This window comes from Diorhabda carinulata, chromosome 7 (genome assembly GCF_026250575.1).
Source record: "Diorhabda carinulata isolate Delta chromosome 7, icDioCari1.1, whole genome shotgun sequence".
In the NCBI taxonomy this organism is placed as follows: domain Eukaryota; kingdom Metazoa; phylum Arthropoda; class Insecta; order Coleoptera; family Chrysomelidae; genus Diorhabda; species Diorhabda carinulata.
The window spans coordinates 17240584-17260154 of record NC_079466.1 but is presented as its reverse complement, the minus strand read 5'-3'; the positions used below and the strand labels follow the sequence as shown (position 1 = coordinate 17260154).

At 29.9% G+C, this 19571-nt stretch overlaps 2 protein-coding genes across 2 annotated transcripts; both read left to right on the top strand.

Moving 5' to 3' along the window:
• The first annotated feature begins 612 nt into the window (after positions 1-612).
• Positions 613-10419, top strand: LOC130896114 (nuclear pore complex protein Nup85). Its single transcript, XM_057803908.1, has 9 exons — positions 613-755; positions 813-1520; positions 4089-4211; positions 5238-5456; positions 6041-6153; positions 6890-7107; positions 7285-7503; positions 8645-8744; positions 10137-10419. Exons 1-9 carry the CDS (start codon positions 708-710, stop codon positions 10342-10344), a joined length of 1956 nt encoding a protein of 651 aa, XP_057659891.1. The 5' UTR covers positions 613-707; the 3' UTR covers positions 10345-10419.
• Positions 10420-12545: 2126 nt separating this feature from the next.
• On the top strand, positions 12546-18910 carry LOC130896184 (nucleoporin SEH1). The gene is made up of 6 exons (XM_057804102.1): positions 12546-12746; positions 13224-13380; positions 14866-15127; positions 16401-16634; positions 17348-17505; positions 18653-18910. Exons 1-6 carry the CDS (start codon positions 12636-12638, stop codon positions 18832-18834), a joined length of 1104 nt encoding a protein of 367 aa, XP_057660085.1. The 5' UTR covers positions 12546-12635; the 3' UTR covers positions 18835-18910.
• Positions 18911-19571: the final 661 nt, after the last annotated feature.

The following is a 19571-nucleotide window of genomic DNA, read 5'->3' as shown; positions in this document are numbered from 1 at the left end:
TTTGTCGTATTTGGGAACTTTAGGATATTATAAGCACATTATAAAACGTATCAAAAGCATTCACTTACAATTTCTTCGTTATTATTAATGTTTTTTAAACAATTTAATCTAATTTGTGAACTTATATTTTTTTACCATATAAAATAGCCCTGCAGAGGAGCAACTCTTATATCGAGGCCAACTCTAACAAACTTTCTTCTATAAAAAAATTTTCCTTATCCTACCTAAAAATTTTCCAACGAATCTCTCTCTATATCCATATAAAATAAATGTTTGTCCATATAGATGCGGAAAAATTGCTATTTTCTAGTAAATGTTCAATACTATTTTTAATTAATTTTACTATTACTAATAAAATAAAGATTAAAATTATTTTATGAATATAATGATATTTTTTTTAAAAGAATATGAATACCTATACAGAAAAATACATATAAACCTCAAATAATTAAAATCACGATTAAAATCTTTATTTTACGGAAACCCAAGACATCTCTTAATTTGTTCTTTACTAGATAACGTGTTGATAAACTTTACCATCAAAGGTGTATATCCAGGATGTCTTTTATCTGTATTTCTATTGGTCCCGAACCATAGATAAATAGGACAGTTAATATATTTTTGAACATCGAACTCAAGCGTTCGTACTAGACATTCGGACAATTCTATGTTTCCCTCTACAGTTTTCAAACTAACCTAGATAATTAATGGAATTTTCAAAACATCCTGAGATGGATAAACAAATTACTACTTTTGTAAGTTACTGATCATTTTTACTTAATTATAAACTGACCAATTTTTTTTTCTTTCAGCTTATTCCTAACGATTTATGCAAACGATCAGGTATAGCCGGAACATGGTTACCTTTGGATCAAATTGCAGTTTATGCCTATGAACAACGAAATGTGCACCAAAAAGATGAACCCAGTCATTTTGCTTCAAATAGTGCGTCTTCCATATTTCATTTAAGACAAGATATAGTGCTATTTCACCCTATACTAAGAAAGTTAGTGAATGAATCCAATGGCGTATTTCTCTCTGTACAAGAGTTAGTCGATGGCAAAACTGTAGAGTTGCAAGTGGAATTGTTTAAAATAAGTAGGCAGTACAGGTCTATAATAAGGGCTTGCTTAGAAAACCTTCAAGATGAACTCACAAAATTAAAGGATGATAGCAAAAATGAGTTACAGAATTACATTACAATATTTTATTCAATCGAGTGTATTTGGCATTTATGTGAGATACTTTTTATTGATGTTATGCCTGCAAATTTAGTACTACCACAAGTACTGGAATGGGTACGTTTTCATTTTCCAGAACATGAAAGAAATGCTGCTAACATGTTATCTGAAGATATTATCGGCTTAGAAAAAAATTCAGAATATTGGAATACTGTCTTAGGAGCTCTACTACAAGGTAGAATTCATCTGGTACGATCATTATTAAAGCAGCATTCTTCTTCAGATAGTAGTACATTTAGACTTATTGACCAAATTCTTAGAGCAATGCCAACATTCAATGTAAGTATTAACTAACTATTGCTTCTTAATTATTGAGGTTATTCTCCTATGTTTTCATTTCAATGTTTTGGTGAAATTTTGGACTTGATACAACTCCGCCCAAAGTTGAGAAATTAAATTTACAACTTTCCTGATGAACTAGATGTTTTTCTCTTGTCCTATTAATCCTTTCACTTTGGCTCTCTGTAGGAGCCCATATTGGGTTGTGGCTATTTATAAAATTTTTTATTTATGTATTTTTTGCTTGAAACTTTCAGGAATGTGATAATATATAAATTAAAAAATCTCGTTATGTTCATAATAATATATATTTAGATAATAAATAAAAATTATACAAAAATTAAAATATTAATGGACAAAAAAACATATGCACGTTTTCAAGAAAATTGATAAATCTTATTACATATCTTACAATGAACAGACAAAATTAAATATAAAAAAGATAAAAACAATAAAAATGAAAAATAATTTTCATTATTGTGAGTAAATTCAGAAATATCCAGAATAAAAATATAATTTTTAGTAATACACAAAAAGCAGCAACAAATAATAATATTATACTTAAACCTAAATATGGGTTAGGATTTAGGGCAAGAAAGGTTCCAAAGCATAGAACAGTAGTGTCTTTTTTATTTCGTCTTGAGGTTGATAGTTATTTTTCAGTACAGAGTGATTTTAATGAAGTTGTATTAATTTCATTTCCAAAGAAATTACTACTAATTAGCAACAAATTTATGAACAACATTCATTTGATTTTGCTGACCTCTCACTAATAGCTATTTAAACCCCTTGAATTGTTAGAATTCAAATGTATCATTAGTTATTAATTAGAACATACTGCTATTAGATGTTAAATATACTTTTGTCAAATTTTTTTTGTTTATGTGTATTCAACAAACACTCATCCCTATTACCAAAAATTTAAAAGGGTCACAACAAACATTTCTCCCTGTAAAGCACACAGCAGATGGGTGGTTTAGAAATAATACTGAAAAGGTCGAAGCATTCGCAAAATGTATTTCAACTGCACGCAAATAATGGACTTCAAATAGACCCCGAGATAAAATATTTCCTGAGAGGCACTGCTGCTGTTAGTATAAAAAAAATTTCATTCGCTGAAATCATACGAGTGAATCTACAGGATACATAACAAACTTATAACTGGAAGTATATTACAAGAAATGCCTATGGAGGGATTTAAATTCTTTCAACTTATTTCCAACGCAACCCTTAGGCTATCGTCATATCATTCAATAAGTTTATTACCCATCCTAACATGATACGATAAAGCTAATCCATAGAATGGTTGAAAATACAAATAAAGCCTCACCAGCATTTCTAGATATCAGACAAGGTTTTAGCATGGAAGGTTGTTATACAAAATCAAGAATAATCGACTCAAGCTCACGACTAAACATTAAAAATAAACTGCTCTTCTATAAGGTAATTTTAAGACCCATATGGACCTATAAGCTCCAACTCTGGGGTATTGGAACATTGAAATCCTCCAAAGTTTTCAGAACTAAGCCATAAGAACTATTGTGCACGGCCCGTGGTACGTGCCTGATTCTATTATTGAAATAGACTATATAGTGCCTTCAATTAGAGATTAAGCCAACAACAAAAATTTAAGTTACAGTGCCAAAATAAGTTCCCACCCTAATGTATTTGTAAGGAAACTAGAAAACGTCTTAAAAGATTCATACTGTTTGAAGTTGTAAATAGATTTAGTTAAAATATAAACATTGTCAGTAACTAACATATAAAAAATTTCTGTTATAAATTATACTCCATGTTTTCATAAAAACCTATTTGAGTTAGTGTAAAAAGAAGATCCTTATTGGAGGATACTTCACCATTGCCATCGTTAATTAATATAGCAACAACTTATTTTCCTATTAAGACAGATTGTATGTTATATGGCGTAGAAAAAAAAAAAAGAAAACGTGTATTCACCAAATTTGTACGTATATATAGATTTGGGGTCTCATATACACTTCGACCCAAAGGATCTATCGTGTCCCCCTTTCTTGCTGCGATACTGGAGAACCCAGTGTTTACAGCTGATCCATTAATTCGATTCCTTTTAAAATGTCTCGAATGTGGGATGGCTTCAATTGCCAGAGATCTTCGTCTTTTATTTCATATGCTCCCAGATGTAGTACTCTGAAGTTCCGTAGTGTTTTACACTTCAAGAGAATATAGATAGAGGTTTCGTCCTCTGTGCAACAAAATTTGGATGCCGCATTATTTGCTAGATCTAGCATCTTCAGGTATTTGTTGAGGCGGCAGATTGTTCTAGCTTAGGTTGATACATGCAGCAGATTTACACTGGTTATAGTTTCAACAAAGGAGTCTCTGCCTGTCTCACTCCCTGTAGTTTACCCCAATAATTGGTTTTGCTCCTATCTACCTTGTTTTCAAGTTCTTTTTCCATTGTTCTATAGTTGATACCTCAGAAGGGTTCAGATCCCATGTAGGGCTTGTCTGCCCCCGCTTTAGCTTATCAGCTATTTCATTTCATGATTATTGTGTAATTGACCAAACCAATCTACAAATTATTTTTAGAGTTCAACAGGAGCTTCTATAAATGAATATAATATGCAGTGGAGACATTGGACAATAGACATTCAGTCCAAAATAGATGCGGGTTTATTTAACTCCGAACAACATTTGGATTTAATTACAAGGGTAAGTTTTATACGGATGTATCAACTGACTAAATTATTGATATTAAAAGTATATATCACAATCATTATATAAAGTGGTTTTAAATTATTTCACATCATTTTCCAATGTATTAGATATACTTAATCGTTACTTACTGGGAACCATAGTTAAATTCTTTGATTACAAATTAAATCAGAATAGGGTACTTGCATTTTTCAGAAATTTTTAATTTTTTTGTCTGTTTTATAAGCTCTTAACATGAAATAATATCAGAAAGTAAAATATTCAATTAAAAGTAAAAAAATAATATCTAAATATTTAATCAACACATCAAACAATATTTATTATTCATACATAGGTAACTGATAAGGAATTTGTTGATTCAATGTTTGACATTATCTGTTTCACGATGTGAACATAGAAGTGTCAGCCATTCTGTTGGCTTCTGGTCAGTAAGGTTTGATATTGACTTACTGAGGTTAAATTATTGGAAATGCATAAATAGTATTGAATGCTTCTAAGATTAAATAAGTTGAATATTCCTCGACAATGTAGAAAACAAACTACATATTCTACATCTAAGTATTGCAACAGAAAGACTGATAAGATGTCTTCGATCTTAAACAAAAAATATCGTGATACACAAATGTTTCAAAAATAAAATTGATAATTTTTGTCTATTTTTCTCAAATTTACGCTTTTTCTTAATGTTTCACAATACTTTGACATATTCATATGTAATTTCTAATTATTTTCTATAGAAATATAAAAAAATTTTTCCTTGTTTTCAATAGGTATGATGGAGAAAATAAATTTTCCCTCAATTAATATGCTGGCTATTGTTGAAACAAAAATCATTTCATTGTCTCCAAAATATTTCGGATTTTTAATACATATATAAAAAAATTGATCAATTTTGTCTATTTTTTCTCAAATTCAAAAAAGAGAATTTTTAATTTATGCACATATTAGATTTAAATTATATCAAGTACTTTAAGCTTTACTTTCATAAAGTAAAATAGAGCTGAATATCTATTTATTTTTTAGCTTATAGTTGGTCAAGAACAAGCTTGGATAGAAATTCAAGATCATTGTGATGTTTGGTATGCTTATTTGGTAGGTTGGCTGTTCTTTACGGAACCAACAGTGAAGTCTTTTGAATTAGGCCAATTTGCAAAAAAAGTTATTACTAAATTGAACATGAATAATCATCTGAAGCAGTTAGATAAGGTTTTGTTAGCAGCGTTAGATTTTGATATATTTCAGGTAATGTATATTCAACCCTCTATATTTATATGTTAATTATTTACTCCCATAACAAAGCTGTCCATTATTATTTTTAATTATCACCAATGTTGCTTTTATCCAGTTGTTGAATATTTATTTGCAAAAATTTACACTGTAGTGTAGTAAGAAAGTGCTCTGCTTGCTAAGTGAGTTGATCCGGATTCAATTCAGGCTCAGGATAACATATGAAAGAACTTTATTTCCATCATAACAAATAACATAACATAAATATAATGAAAAAACAAATAACATAACATAAATATAATGAAAAAATTGTTTAAAAATAATATATATCAAAATTCTTGAGTTTTTATTTAAATAAAAACAATAAAAAATAAAAAAGATTGTAAATGAAGCGATTAAAGAAACCGATTAGATAAGAGCAGGTTTTGTTCTTATGTTGCAAAATATAAAATTGAATTATCTGAATATTCCATCTGCTGATTCAAAAGATGCTTTTTTTGTCTCTTTCGGCATAGAACTTACTGTCAGTCCCTCCAAAGAGCAGTAATACTAACGAAACTCATAGCATCTATTAAAATTCAATAAATATATAATTTTAGGTCATACAAGAAATTCAAAATATGTATGATAACGGTTGGTTTGTTAGTCATTTAACAGATCTACTTTATCATTGTGGGAAACTAGGAGATTTACAAAAAGATCTTCCAGAATTGTAAGTAGATTGTTTTCTATTTCACTTAATACGTATTCTTTGGTGTTGTAACTCAATCAGCTGTCTTCATAAAAATCTTATCGACACTGCCAATCAAGATGTAAGTTTAAATGAGGTGGCAAATTAAGTCACCCCTAAACAATACAAGTACACTATAATACTGCTCCACTAAGCAATCAAGCAAATGGATTAGAAAGGTACTATATTTAATAAATTACAATAATACTCTCAAACAGAGTTATGTCCTTAAACAAAAGTTTTTGCTGCATCGGTAAGAGGGGATTCAATTCAATTCATCTGATTTGTATAAAATTGAACGGAACGTAGAATTGAATGAGCTCTACTTAAATGAGTTCAAATTATCCGAGATTTCATGCAAAAGAAAGGCAACTATTTATATTCAGAAAAGCAATTTATTCCTTATAAATAGAGATCATACAAACAAACAACAAAATAATTAAGATAGTATAAATAGAAAAACAATAAAAACCTCAATAAAGAGAAAGAATAAAAAAAAACGAGAAAATTTGCAATAAAGCTATAGATAAAGAAAAAGAGAAGAATGAATTTATGATAAAATGAGAAATATTGAGATTGAGACTAAATAATAATACAAAAGCAATATTATGTAAAACACGATATTTTTATTATATGTTTTTTTATTTATAATATTGAAAATGGTTTAATCTTCAAAAATACTTTTCAAAGTTTTCTACAGTTGATATGAATTTTTTAGTTCTCCTGATAAACTTCGAGAATCATTTATTCTTGATTATGGTGTCACATTAATGGGTCATCAATCATTGTGGCAAGTCGGCTTAACATATTTAGATAATTGTCCATCCAATGGTTTACAAGTTATTGAATTACTTCTGCCTAGGATATTCATAAATTCGGAAGCCAAGGCTCAAAAAATAATAAGAGAAGCTAAAAACAGAGACTTGAACAACGTTGGTGAGTTTAATATATTCATAATACTCATTGATTATTTGTACTCCATATGATGAATTATTTCAATCAGAGTGTTTAATGAATGTACTCTTTTTTTGTTGATTTCTTTGAATTTTGTTTAAGACATATATTGTAAAAAATAAAATTGTTACAGTTTCATTGTTCAAAATCCAATTTCAGTACACAGTATTTGTAAAATACAAGGTATGCAATCAATGAGAAGAGGAAGATTGGGAAATGCCTTATCATGGGCTCTTAAATCTCAAGATGGTCCGTTCACCTCATTTTTAGCAGACAAATTTTTACATGACTATATAAGAAGAGGTAAATTGTCAAGTGTTGATTTGCTGGATAATTTAGGATCCGGAATGCTTGTCAGTGATAGGCTCATCTTTTTAGGTATGATAAACATTTGTTGACATTTTAACGATTATTTCTCATAATTCATGCACTTACAATAACACGATTCCTATTAATTATGAATTTTACAATTTCATGAAATAAATTATTAAAGGTTGTGTATAAAGGGTGTCCTTGTTTCACTCCTATCTTAGATTTATTAGAAGCGTTATTTCCACTAGTATCTTCTAATTGCGATTAAATATATGGATCAAAAGGAAATAAATGAATTAACAGGATTACTAAACGAAATAAGACAACAGGACAAAATACCAAAATATTGGAATCTAGGAATTATACTACCTATATATAAAAGTAATTTTGATAAAGACTGAGATAGTCGAAACGTCAAATTTTTATCTGTCTTCCAAAAATTAATAAAAAAAACTAATTTAATAACAGAAGAGACCTAAAATCAAGACTATTTAGAAACATAATCAAATATAAAAGGTCTAAGAACTTGATGAAACTCATATCAAAGTAACAAAAAAAGAAATTGTAATAACTACCGAAGTATAACTATAACAAGCATATGAGCCAAAATAATGACTAGAATAATGTATGGAGTTTCTGGAGGACGGCGACTGAGAGAAAGACCGCGCCTTGGTTGGAGGACGTTATATGTAGCTTATCTTGTTTTAGTTTTGCAATTACTAAAAAATGGTCGCTATTCGCATTGATCCTCTATAACTTCGTACATCTGTTACCCTTTTTATACTCTATTTCTACTAGGACGTAATCAGTTTGGCTCTTGGTTTCCTTGTGGATATTCTTATAGTCAAATAAAATGACGTGCCAACGATTTTTCATTTTGCTTTCTAGTGCAAATTCTATGAGCCAATTGTCATTTTCATTACCGAGTGCATATCAACTATTTCCTCCTGTTATTTTTATTTATTCTTCTTCTTGTCTTATATTTGTATATCCTATAACATATTTGTCATCAAAATCAATCTTATTGGCTGCTTGTTCCAGTTCTTCATAGAAATTTGCTATGGTATATTCGTGTTTCACAATTAGTTAGACAAAAGGAACATTGGACTTAAAAACAAGATATATAATGTTATTTCAAAAATTCTATTTATATTTTGCATATTTTACATGGATTGTTATGTTTAATTAGATCATTTTAATATTTTAGGTAAATATTATGAATTTCACAAGTTGTATCAAAGTGGAGAGTATAGGGATGCAGCATCACTATTAATTTCCTTATTAGCATCAAAGATCATTCCGAAATAGTAAGTATAGTAAGACCTTAAATTGATTCAAAGAATAGTACCAAACTGGTAAATTTGATGGTCAATTGCACATGAACAATATGTATTTCATAGCTTTCCTATTGCAAATAATCTGCTTTATTTCAAATTGAGCGGATATAATCAGCTTACCTATTCTCACTTTGAAATTGCGAGTCAAATGGGGTGACAAACTGAGAATTTCATCAGGCTCATTATATTCTAACCTAAAATTTACATATCAATACAAAACTAAAATGAAAATAAATTCTCAAACATGAACCACGTTCATGTAACCACAAGGCGTAGCTATTACCAAAAAAAAACAAGTGAATCTAACCTCAAAATTTTCAGTTATCGGTTAAATAAGCTGAGCTGAGTTATTTCATTAGAACAAAGGTTGATACTGAATCGGTAAAGATGGAGGTGTGGTTTGAGTAAAATTAAATGGAATGTAGAATTAAATAGACACACAAATGAGCTCAAATCATCCGAATTTCTTTCAAAAGTAACGCTACTTTTATGTATTTAAAAATGACAATTGCTTGAATTATATATAGAGAAAAAAATGTAGCCTCAGTTGTACTCGCCCGCTCCCCATTTAAATTTTTCAAAAATAAAAAAAAACATGAAATTTTCACAAAACAAACATAAAACGTACAAAATAATTACTTACTAAAGGACTCTTTTTGTTTTCTTCTGGCCAATGGTCGTTCGCTTTTCCTACTTTCCACCCAGAACAGCAAACACAACCCCACCCCTGCAGAGGAGCATCCCTTATGTCAGGATCAATTCCAACAAACCTTCCTCCTATAAAAAATTTCTCTTATACTTCCCAAAAAGTTTCCAACGAATCTCTCTCTCAATATGTTTAAGTTAATCTTTAGTCTTTTAGAAGACGATAGCTTCGTTATCGAAAGTCAATGTAATTGTGTTTGTTGGAGTTGTGGTAGTATGAATATCACCAACGGTTTCAGAAATTCCAACTTAACCAATCCAATTACTGGTAAAAACGGAAGTACTAATTTTCGACATCTGGACTTAAATAAAAACGCTAAAAACTAACATGTTGTTTGTGTCCTAAATCCTATAAATGAAACAAATTTGCTTGAGGTTACACCTATATCTGGTCTACTTATCTAATATCGAGTAGCTTCTATGGAAAATTTGTTTCTAATTTTCTCTTCACAGAGTACGCCATTAAAAACTATTTTCAATGACTTCTTTAGACCGTTTTAACAGTTAAATGATTAATTTCTAATGTACTGCTAATTTATGACTTTAGCTGCAAGATAATGTGGAGTTCGAAAATAGAAGGATAAGAAATTTGTATATAGTTTTTGATAAATTTTACACTCATAGGTTACAACTTGTTTATTGATTTTTTGTTTCCAGCTTCTGGTGTGTACTTTTAATCGAATCTATCCCGCTCCTGGAAAGTGGTGATTTAGTATTTTCTTCTAACGACACCTTCACAATAATCCATTGTTTGGAAGAAAAAAAGGATTTGCCCGAATTAAAAGACAAGATAGAAATTTTGAGGCTAGCAGCTGCAAGAAATCTATCCCGCGCCCTAATTGCCGAAGCAGAGGTTACTGAATAAGAAATGGAAACAATAATTTCCACCAACTGGTAAAAATAAGGATAAAAAAGTTTTTAATAAATATTTTTTATAAAACTTCATTTGTATTTAATTGAAAATACTACTACTACTGTGGCCATTCAAATTCAAGTTGATTTTTGGCCTCGCCAACAAGTTGCCTCCATAACTTTCTATCCTCAGCCATGTCTACTTCACCACCAAGTCTCCTTACATCTTCACCCACTTGTTCATTCCATCTTACCCTTGTTCTTCCTAGTGGGCGCTTCCTTTCTGGTTGACCTCTCCACACTCTTCTTATTGTCGTTTCTTCATGCCTTCTTTTTACATAGCCCAGCCACCTAATTCTTGTACTTATCACAGCCACAATATCTGATCGTCTGTACTGGTTCCAGAGTACCTCACTTTAGTTGAATTTTGATCTTCAGAAACTTAGAACATTTATATTAAGGGCAAAACGGGGAAAACATTTTAAATGTTTCGTAGTATTTATTTACATCAACAGAGAATTTACAAATAGAACGAAACTTGAAATTTAAACTTAGAGGAATTTTACATTATTTACACATTAACACAAACCAAGGATTGCAGAAGTCAAGATGTATAAGATTTTATCGTTTTTCTAAAATTCCAAAATAATCTGTAAACGTTTCCTTCACTCTTTTCGTGTGCAGCTCATAGAGTTAATGCTAAAGTTTAAGTGGTATTTAAGTGAAATACGCACATTATGGATTATGACACGTTTTGAGCGGTGAGGTGAATAATAAATAGTAAAGAAAAAATAAAGCAACAGCTTCAAGAGGTTATGGTACAATTTCTAAGTTAGTGATTTTTTTTGAAGTGTTTAATTAATTTATAATAAAGTAAAATTGAAATGTCTTTTGCGGCTTCTATTAATATTCGGTGATGCTTCACAAGAATGCCTCAAACTTACTTATGATATCTCTTGTTGTATCAAATAATGAGATTGATTCTCATAGTCATGACGTCATTAGTGACGTTCTCACCGCGACCACAACTATCGTAGACGCCATGAGGAACGCATAATAGTATATTGAAATACAATTAACGGAAGGCTTTTCATTCCAACAAAAGTTCCAAAAGAACGACTGCTGTAATGGCCTTCCGTTACAAGTGTTTTATACTATTTTCTTTGTTTAAGCTTGTATTCACATTATTTGTTTATAGAAAAATTGTTGAAAATATACATTAGGGAAATTACACCGTAACGTAGTTGGTTAGTTGGTAGCACTGATTCATATTTGACAGTTGACTTTGGAAATATTATTTGAATTCAAAAGTCAGGAAAAACTCATCCTTTAATCGGAATGTCATATAATTTCAATATATCTATTCATTTCAAGGTTAGCACTTTCCAAGAAATTTATTCACTGTAGATTTATATGTTTTGTCCATATTTCATGACTACATTTACTTTAACTGAAATTCATTCTAATTTATTGTAAATAATATCTTAAAATTTAAATAACCTTAAACCACCCTCACATAATATGATCTTAGATAGTTCCTAGTATGGAGCGCGAGCTGAATCTCTGGAAACGACGTAGTTTCGCTGATACCTCGGCGTTCGAGGTCTGATCGCTCCGCGATCTCGAGACGGAATGAATTTCTCCACGATTCCAAACGCCTCTCTCGGGTTCGTGTATGATCAGGTAGAAGGTTTTTTTCAAAGTCAGGTATATTGGGGAAGATTAATTTAAGTTGATTTTATTTGGACATTACGAAAGTTACACTCCATAGTTCCTAGTCTCATGACCGAATAATGTATCGTCCAGTCAGCTGTCAAAATGAATCTGTTTTTCAGGAGCACCAGCCCACTATAGAAAATAACCAAAAATCTTTTATGATCGGAGTCCATTCTTCTTGAAAATGCGTGCAAGAGGAACGTTGTTCTAATACCGAAAGAGAGAAAAGATTACTTTTGGCGCTGAGAACGCTTAGTAAAATACACCATAACCCGTCCAGGATCATAGTTTCCGAAAAACCTTTAGATCATACTTTATAAATATACCTCACTGGCAAATTAAATCATGGAACTTGATACTGGCCTTAGACAAGTGTTTCTTTGTCTAACATACTGGCTCTAATCTAAGTCGTTTTGTATCAAATAATATAAATTCTATGATTCGATGTAACCACGGTTTTATATGTAAGACCGTAAATGTAATGTATTGTGACAACCCTATTGTCAATGCGGCTGTCATAAAAAATATGTTCTATGCTGATGTTTTGAAAAAGCAGTAGTTTCTTCTAAACCGACATTAAAATTTAAGATGTTTGAAGCCCAAGAAATTCATGCTGAACATAAAGACCTCATTCATGATGTTGCTTACGATTATTATGGACGTAGAATGGCAACTTGCTCAAGCGATCAGTATGTTAAAGTAAGTAAATTTTGATCATTTTTAGTTTAAAACTTTTAACATCCCTGCGTGAACTGTTGGAGAAATATTCTTGAATATAGTTGTATTTCGCCAATTGCTATTAAGACTTACGAGGATGATATTTGATACCAGATAATAATTAATTTACTTATGTACTTTTTACCAAAAACGGTTTTTCTGCAAAAAGCTGGTATAATTAACATCAATTAAAGAATATTTTTGGGATTACAAAGATATACTTTATTTCTATTTTGGTGATTCACAATCAGTATTCGTTTATGTTCAACTAATTATATATTTAATACACAGAAAGATGCAACAATTGCAATACTTATTTCAACATTGCAACAAATACAAGGAAACTGAAAATCTGTGAGAATACCTTCTTTTAGTGTTAGTTTTGGGATGTATCGAAAGTTCTAAGAATAGAAGTGAATCGAACAATATGTATCGAAATAAATTTGTTTATCTTGATAGGTTTGGGATCAAACAGTAGATGGCAAATGGGTTTTAACTTCTAGCTGGAAAGCTCATAGTGGATCAGTGTGGAAAGTAACTTGGGCACATCCTGAATTTGGACAAGTATTAGCAACTTGTTCTTTCGATAGAACTGCAGCTGTTTGGGAAGAAATAGGTAATTTTAATACAAAGAAAATATTTTTTTAAATAATATACTAAAATACTAAAACAAGTAGAAAAGTCGTCGCACTCTTAGCATGGGAGACTATAGCGCATTTTTTACTGTTAGCAATAAGTAAATATTAATAAAATTCCTAATTTATGAAAGGAATTTTCCATAAAAAATAAAACAAGAAAATTATCAATAATTTCATTTATTCAATAATTTTGTCCTCATTATTTCTTGACAATTCTCATAATAGTTGGTTTATGAAATGAAAAATGTGATACATAAATAAAAGTTTTAATTTTGTAAGCACTTAATTTTGCAAAGATTTCTTCAATTGTTCTGTTTGTGTTTGTTGGAGCTTGAAGATAATAAATCAAAGTTATACTTTGCCTTCAAAAAATTTTTAAATTCAGTAGTTGTTGAGACATTTTGCTTAGCTTTTTCCTACTAATGTCCAAAATGTCTTTCGTTTTGGCTTATTTACAGCTATACAGGAATTAAATGCTAAAAACCCAAACTCGATACTTGTTTCCTGTGAGGAGATTTTCCTTCTGCAGACAGATGGATGGACAAAACGCTAGTAATATTAGAATTTTCTTTGTAAAAAATGGGCTAAAAATGTCCTTTTCTCCTATGGCAATTTAATACATCTAGATTATTCTATACAATAAAATGTATGTCTTAATATTGGCAATACACAATGAATATATCAAGACAGATATATCGATATAATTGGCATAATTTCCTCAGAGCTGTCAGTGGATACCTCTAACTCAAGTCATCTACTCTATTTTATTTTATATATTACAATATCGTGAATGAAGAGTAAAGGAAAAAATAATATGATGAAGATATTTCTTCATATTACATAACAAAGTCCTTTGTCATGTCTTTCTGTTTATTGATGATAAACTCAAAAATCACTGAATTTATTTTAAAGCAGTTTTCACCAATAGTAAGAGCTTAGGTATATAACTTCTCGAAGTTTTGTGTAATTACTACATATTATAAAAAAAAATCATTGTGTCCATCTTCCTGTCTATTCTTGATAAATTTGAAAACTAATGATTGGATTTTCTTATAAGTTTCATCATTAATTAGAGTGATTCATAGGAAAGGTTTAGGTATATAATTTTTTATAATCACTTAATGAAAAATAAAGTCCTCTTTTGTGTCTTACTTTTCCTAATAAATTCAAAATTGATGGATTTTTATCTGGTATTTACTAATATATAGTATGACTTATGAGAGTAGTTCACACATCTTGTAAAAGCTTTATGTAAAGTGACTGTGATATGACAATAGGAGCTTTAATAAAAAATGCTGCCTAATTCCAAATTAGTTGGTACTTTTACTTATTAACTTACTTATCTGCAACTTCTACCATAAATGTAGAAGTAATTGCTACTTTTAATTACTTCATTATCATCAGTTTCAGCTATATTGCCACCATTACTTATGTATGCACCTTTTGACAATAAATTTTTATAGTAGGAGAATTGCCTGGACCAGGAGAAAGAGGCACAAGACATTGGGTGAGAAGAACGAATTTAGTAGATTCTCGTACCTCAGTAACGGATGTAAAGTTTGGACCAAAATCTCAAGGATTGCAGCTGGCTACTTGTTCTGCAGAAGGTATAATAAGAATTTATGAAGCACCAGATGTGATGAACCTTAGTCAGTGGACATTACAACATGAAGTACAATGCAAATTACCTTGCAGTTGTTTATCATGGAACCCCAGCTTATCAAAGTAAGTAATATATGTGTCGTTCATTGTAATAGTGAATTATCTCATTGTAATTAAGTTTTGAGAAACAAAAGGTTTTGCTAATTGACGTGTATTAAAATAAACACAAATGTTTGTTCAATGTTTTATATATTTAATTGTTTAGGACAAATCAAAGATTATATTAGCAGATAGTAACTTAAAAAAAATCAAAACTTTTTTAATAGAAGAAAAAACATTTTTCTTTTCTGGAGTTACTTCACTGTTAAAAGTGACATAGTCAAACATAATGTCATTTCATTTAGTATTTTAATCGTATATTATTTCGTCATCAGATGAACGCTCATCAGCATTACGTGTGCTTGACCGAGTTGGAATATCTACTGGCAGATTTTTGTAAAATTGGTGGTGTATTGGAGGAATAATTGGAGTAATAGGTTCAGAATCACTAAAATCTTCTATGTTCGACATAATACTATTATAATACTACAAAAAAACTTATTTTTCAAATACTTAAGAAAACTCTTACGAATTGTTGAACATGTGTCACAATATAAGTGAATTAACTCCGGACTTACTTCATTATAAAAGTGACTTGTGATTTACGTCACTGTTAAAGTGAATAATAGGTAAAATATGTTCCTTGACGAAACCAGTAACGACATCTATGGCGGTATAGCAGAATAAGTGGAGTTGTTTCACTTTTATACTGAAAGATGTGATTAATTAAGAACCTATTATGCAAAAAATATGAACTAGAAAATTATGGAGTTACACCACTTTTACATGATAGACACATATGTTTATAGTACTTGAAAAGTTTAAAGGTTGAAAAACCACGATTTTCGGAAATTAATTTACCAAGTCCACTTTGTCTCTTATTTCTATTAACGGAAATAAATTATACCTGATTATTAGTAATTTCATATTTCATATTATATTTTTGCCAAATTTCTCTTCAACATTTTGGATTATTACATAGTATCAAAGGTAAAAAAATATTTTCTGGAAATTTACTTGATTCTGGTTAAAATTAGAAATGTATTTCAATGGCACTGGACTGTTATCGTTTATTGAAAATACAAATCTTTTTAGATTCACATTCTAAAGAGGTTTTTGGTTGTTATAAAAACAGTTTTTTTATGGTGATACATTACAGATCAATTCTGAGCACATCTGCTTATATTAAAAATTTGGCTAAATACAATAGTTTCATAAATTAATATTAAGAGGGAACACTATACTGAGTGTTTTTTGCAAAGTGCTTCATCTAATAATTTGCTATAATTTGCTTTAGGGTCCATCCTCAAATGATAGCTGTCGGAAGTGACGATCCAAATCCAACAAATGGCGGTAAAGTGTTGATCTATGAGTACAATGAGAATAGTAGACGGTGGACAAAATTAGAAACTATAAATTCCATTGTCGACCCTGTTCATGATATCGCTTTTTCACCAAATTTAGGAAGAAGTTTTCACATTCTTGGGGTTGCTACAAAAGATGTTAGGATAATCAATTTGACACCAATCGAGTAAGTATTGTGATGTTAATTGATAATAAATTTGAAATTCAAGCAATATCTTTTATGGCTATTTCCATCATTCATAAAAGTTAGCAAATTTCTAATAAGAATTTACACCTACCTGTTTACCCTACTCCTACTAATGCCATCTCCTGACTCAAGAATATGATAATTGTTTTTCTACCCCACTTACTTACCTCTGTTATATACTGTCTCAGATTTGGAGAGAGCAAAATTTTTACAGCAGTCTTCAATGTATTGGAAAACTTCCAAGGAAGTCATCAGTTTTGATATCTTTTCTACCTATGTTAACCCTATATCCAAAATTATCATATAATATTTTTCTATATAAAATATATTGCACTACTAATAAAAACAAGATGCAAAATTTAATTGAGAACATACCAAGATGAACTGTAGCTGTTATCCATTATGTATATAATTATATATATTTCATTTCATTTTATTATTAATTATTTACTTTCATTATATATTATTTAATTTTTTAAACTTATTGTTATTGACATAGGACAAATGTAATTTCTTAAAAACTTGTATTTTTTAGAAAAATAAAATTATTGTAATGAATAAAAAAACTAATTGTAAAGAAACGATGTGTCTTCATAACAAAGTAACAAATTGAACACTAGGCATCCATTTTTAAAGTGAAGCTTTCATCAATTTCATTATAATGGGAATATCACTATTATTTTGTTTTTTAGAGATGATCAAAATGCTCAGAGCGGTGTGACTAAACTAGATGTAGAGACAATTGCACAGTTTGATGATCATAATAGTTTAGTTTGGAGGGTATGTTGGAATTTGACAGGAACAGTATTGTGTTCCACGGGAGATGATGGTTGTGTCCGAATGTTCAAAAGTAAGCAACAAATTTATTTGAACTGTTCATATATAATTGAAAAATTATTAGTTTTTTCCAGCAAGTTTTGTATTACAATTTTAAAATAATAATATTTTTAAGTACTTTCCTTTGAATTTTTCCCTAGGTAGATGGTACTGGACTGAGCCATTAGGCCAGACAAATATTTTGTGTTGTTAGTAAATTTAGGTATCAAGCTTCTGGATATGATTGTGTGAAAAAAATTAAGTTTAGTAGATATAAAAAATAGTGGAGCGCTATAAGGTTTATACCTCAGAATCCAGGGCCAGTCAATGAATCTATATAAACATTGGAAATGTGTTTTTCATAGTATATGAAAAAATTTGTGCGATCTCGTTTTTTTAATTATTATTATAAATAATTATTAATTTTTTTGAGATTTCCTTCATTTATATTATATATTATATTTTAAAAAGAACTATTACATACAACTTGATCTTGGGTCTCAAGGAGGTATACCGATCAAGGGTGGGGATAAATGGATAAAAGGTGTTAGTTTCAAAAGATATCATAGAATGTATAGAAGAATTTTATAATTAATAGCGTCTTTACCACCTGCTGCAGATGTTGCTTTTGAACATTTTAAAAGAGTATTTTTGTAAATTCAGACATTGCACGGAAGAGAAATATAGCCAGAAAAATGGGATTGAAAATATGAATGCAGAATATTGATACCGCAAACAATGACACAGCGACCAGTTCCAAAATCTTCACAAAAATTATTTTAGTTAGTTACTCTGCAAACATAATTTTTACATATAAAATTGATTTTTATTTCTTTAAACATTTTTCCCCCTTCTGCGCCCCTCATTTTTCAGTAAATTGTTGTAATCGATATCGGTCAATTTTTTTCTCAACTTTTTTATTTCAGGTTTTAATAATGCAGTCAAATACTTACTATAAAGATTCATTGACTGGCCCTGGGTTCCCAGATTTATCATTTTTATTCCTTACGACGCTCCACTAAAATTTCTTTTTCACACAAATACATATTTATACATGGTAGATGATTCTGGTGACCCGAAGTGATGCTGAATTTGAACACTAAATCATTTAATCTATATTGAATATTTTAATAGTTGATTCAAACCATGAAATTTGTTTTAAAAACTTTTTTTTCTTTTAGTGAATTACATAAATTCTTGGAAACCAGTGGCTGTTCTAAAAGGAGATGCTTCTCAACCAAATTTCGATCAACGAATAGCTAGCTCCACAAATAATGGAAATACAATTACACCGATTTCACAAACAGCTCGTTATATAAAATTAGGATCAATATCACAAACAAGAGAAACGCCTTGGCACTAATAAGATACACATTAAGATTGTTTTGTTTGTATTTGTGCAAGTTTTTATATTTGATTATAGTTTTGTTCAACAAGTACTTTACTATTTAATATTAAATATTTCTATATTTTACAAAATGATCTTATTAATTCAATTATCATGTACGGAATATCTAAAATCCGGACTGATTAGTTCGTATCGTAATTTTTAGCTTTGTATTTGACACTAGATGGCGATACCATACATAACATGAAGAATTTTTTTCCCTTTCCAGTTATAATTTTTTTTTATTTATTGTTTCTTTACTATTACTTTTATTAATGTTTATAAACTATTTAATCTTATTATTATTATGTGAAAAATTTATGCACTACTCTCGGTATTATTTACCTATCCCGGATACAAAGTATCAAAAGGATTAGCTCGTTCACATAATGAACTTGCGTACTGTGTGGCAAGTATTCAATATTACAGGCACGACGACGGCTACTAACATAATAACTGGGACTATTTATGTTTGTTGAGAACGTTATGAGTGTTTGGTATAGCTACATCGACAAGATGGACTGAATTGACTCTTCTATCAACCACCACGGTGTCAGGTCTGTTATTCGTCACCTGTGTGATTTAACAAAACAAATAAACACAGCCTATTAATAACGACTTTGGTTGAAAAAACTCGTTCTCTAGTAGCACTGCTACCAACCTAATATCTGTTACGCTGCGCGCTGCACCCTCTGATACAAATAATAGAGGCA

Coding starts and splice junctions, on each gene's coding strand:
- LOC130896184 (XM_057804102.1), top strand. CDS start 12,636: ATGTTTGAAGCCCAAGAAATTCATGCTGAACATAAAGACCTCATTCAT. Junction 12,747..13,223: donor CAAGCGATCAGTATGTTAAA/GTAAGTAAATTT, acceptor TTATCTTGATAG/GTTTGGGATCAAACAGTAGA. Junction 16,635..17,347: donor ATCAATTTGACACCAATCGA/GTAAGTATTGTG, acceptor TTTGTTTTTTAG/AGATGATCAAAATGCTCAGA.
- LOC130896114 (XM_057803908.1), top strand. CDS start 708: ATGGAATTTTCAAAACATCCTGAGATGGATAAACAAATTACTACTTTT. Junction 756..812: donor ATAAACAAATTACTACTTTT/GTAAGTTACTGA, acceptor TTTTTCTTTCAG/CTTATTCCTAACGATTTATG. Junction 7,108..7,284: donor CAGAGACTTGAACAACGTTG/GTGAGTTTAATA, acceptor ATCCAATTTCAG/TACACAGTATTTGTAAAATA.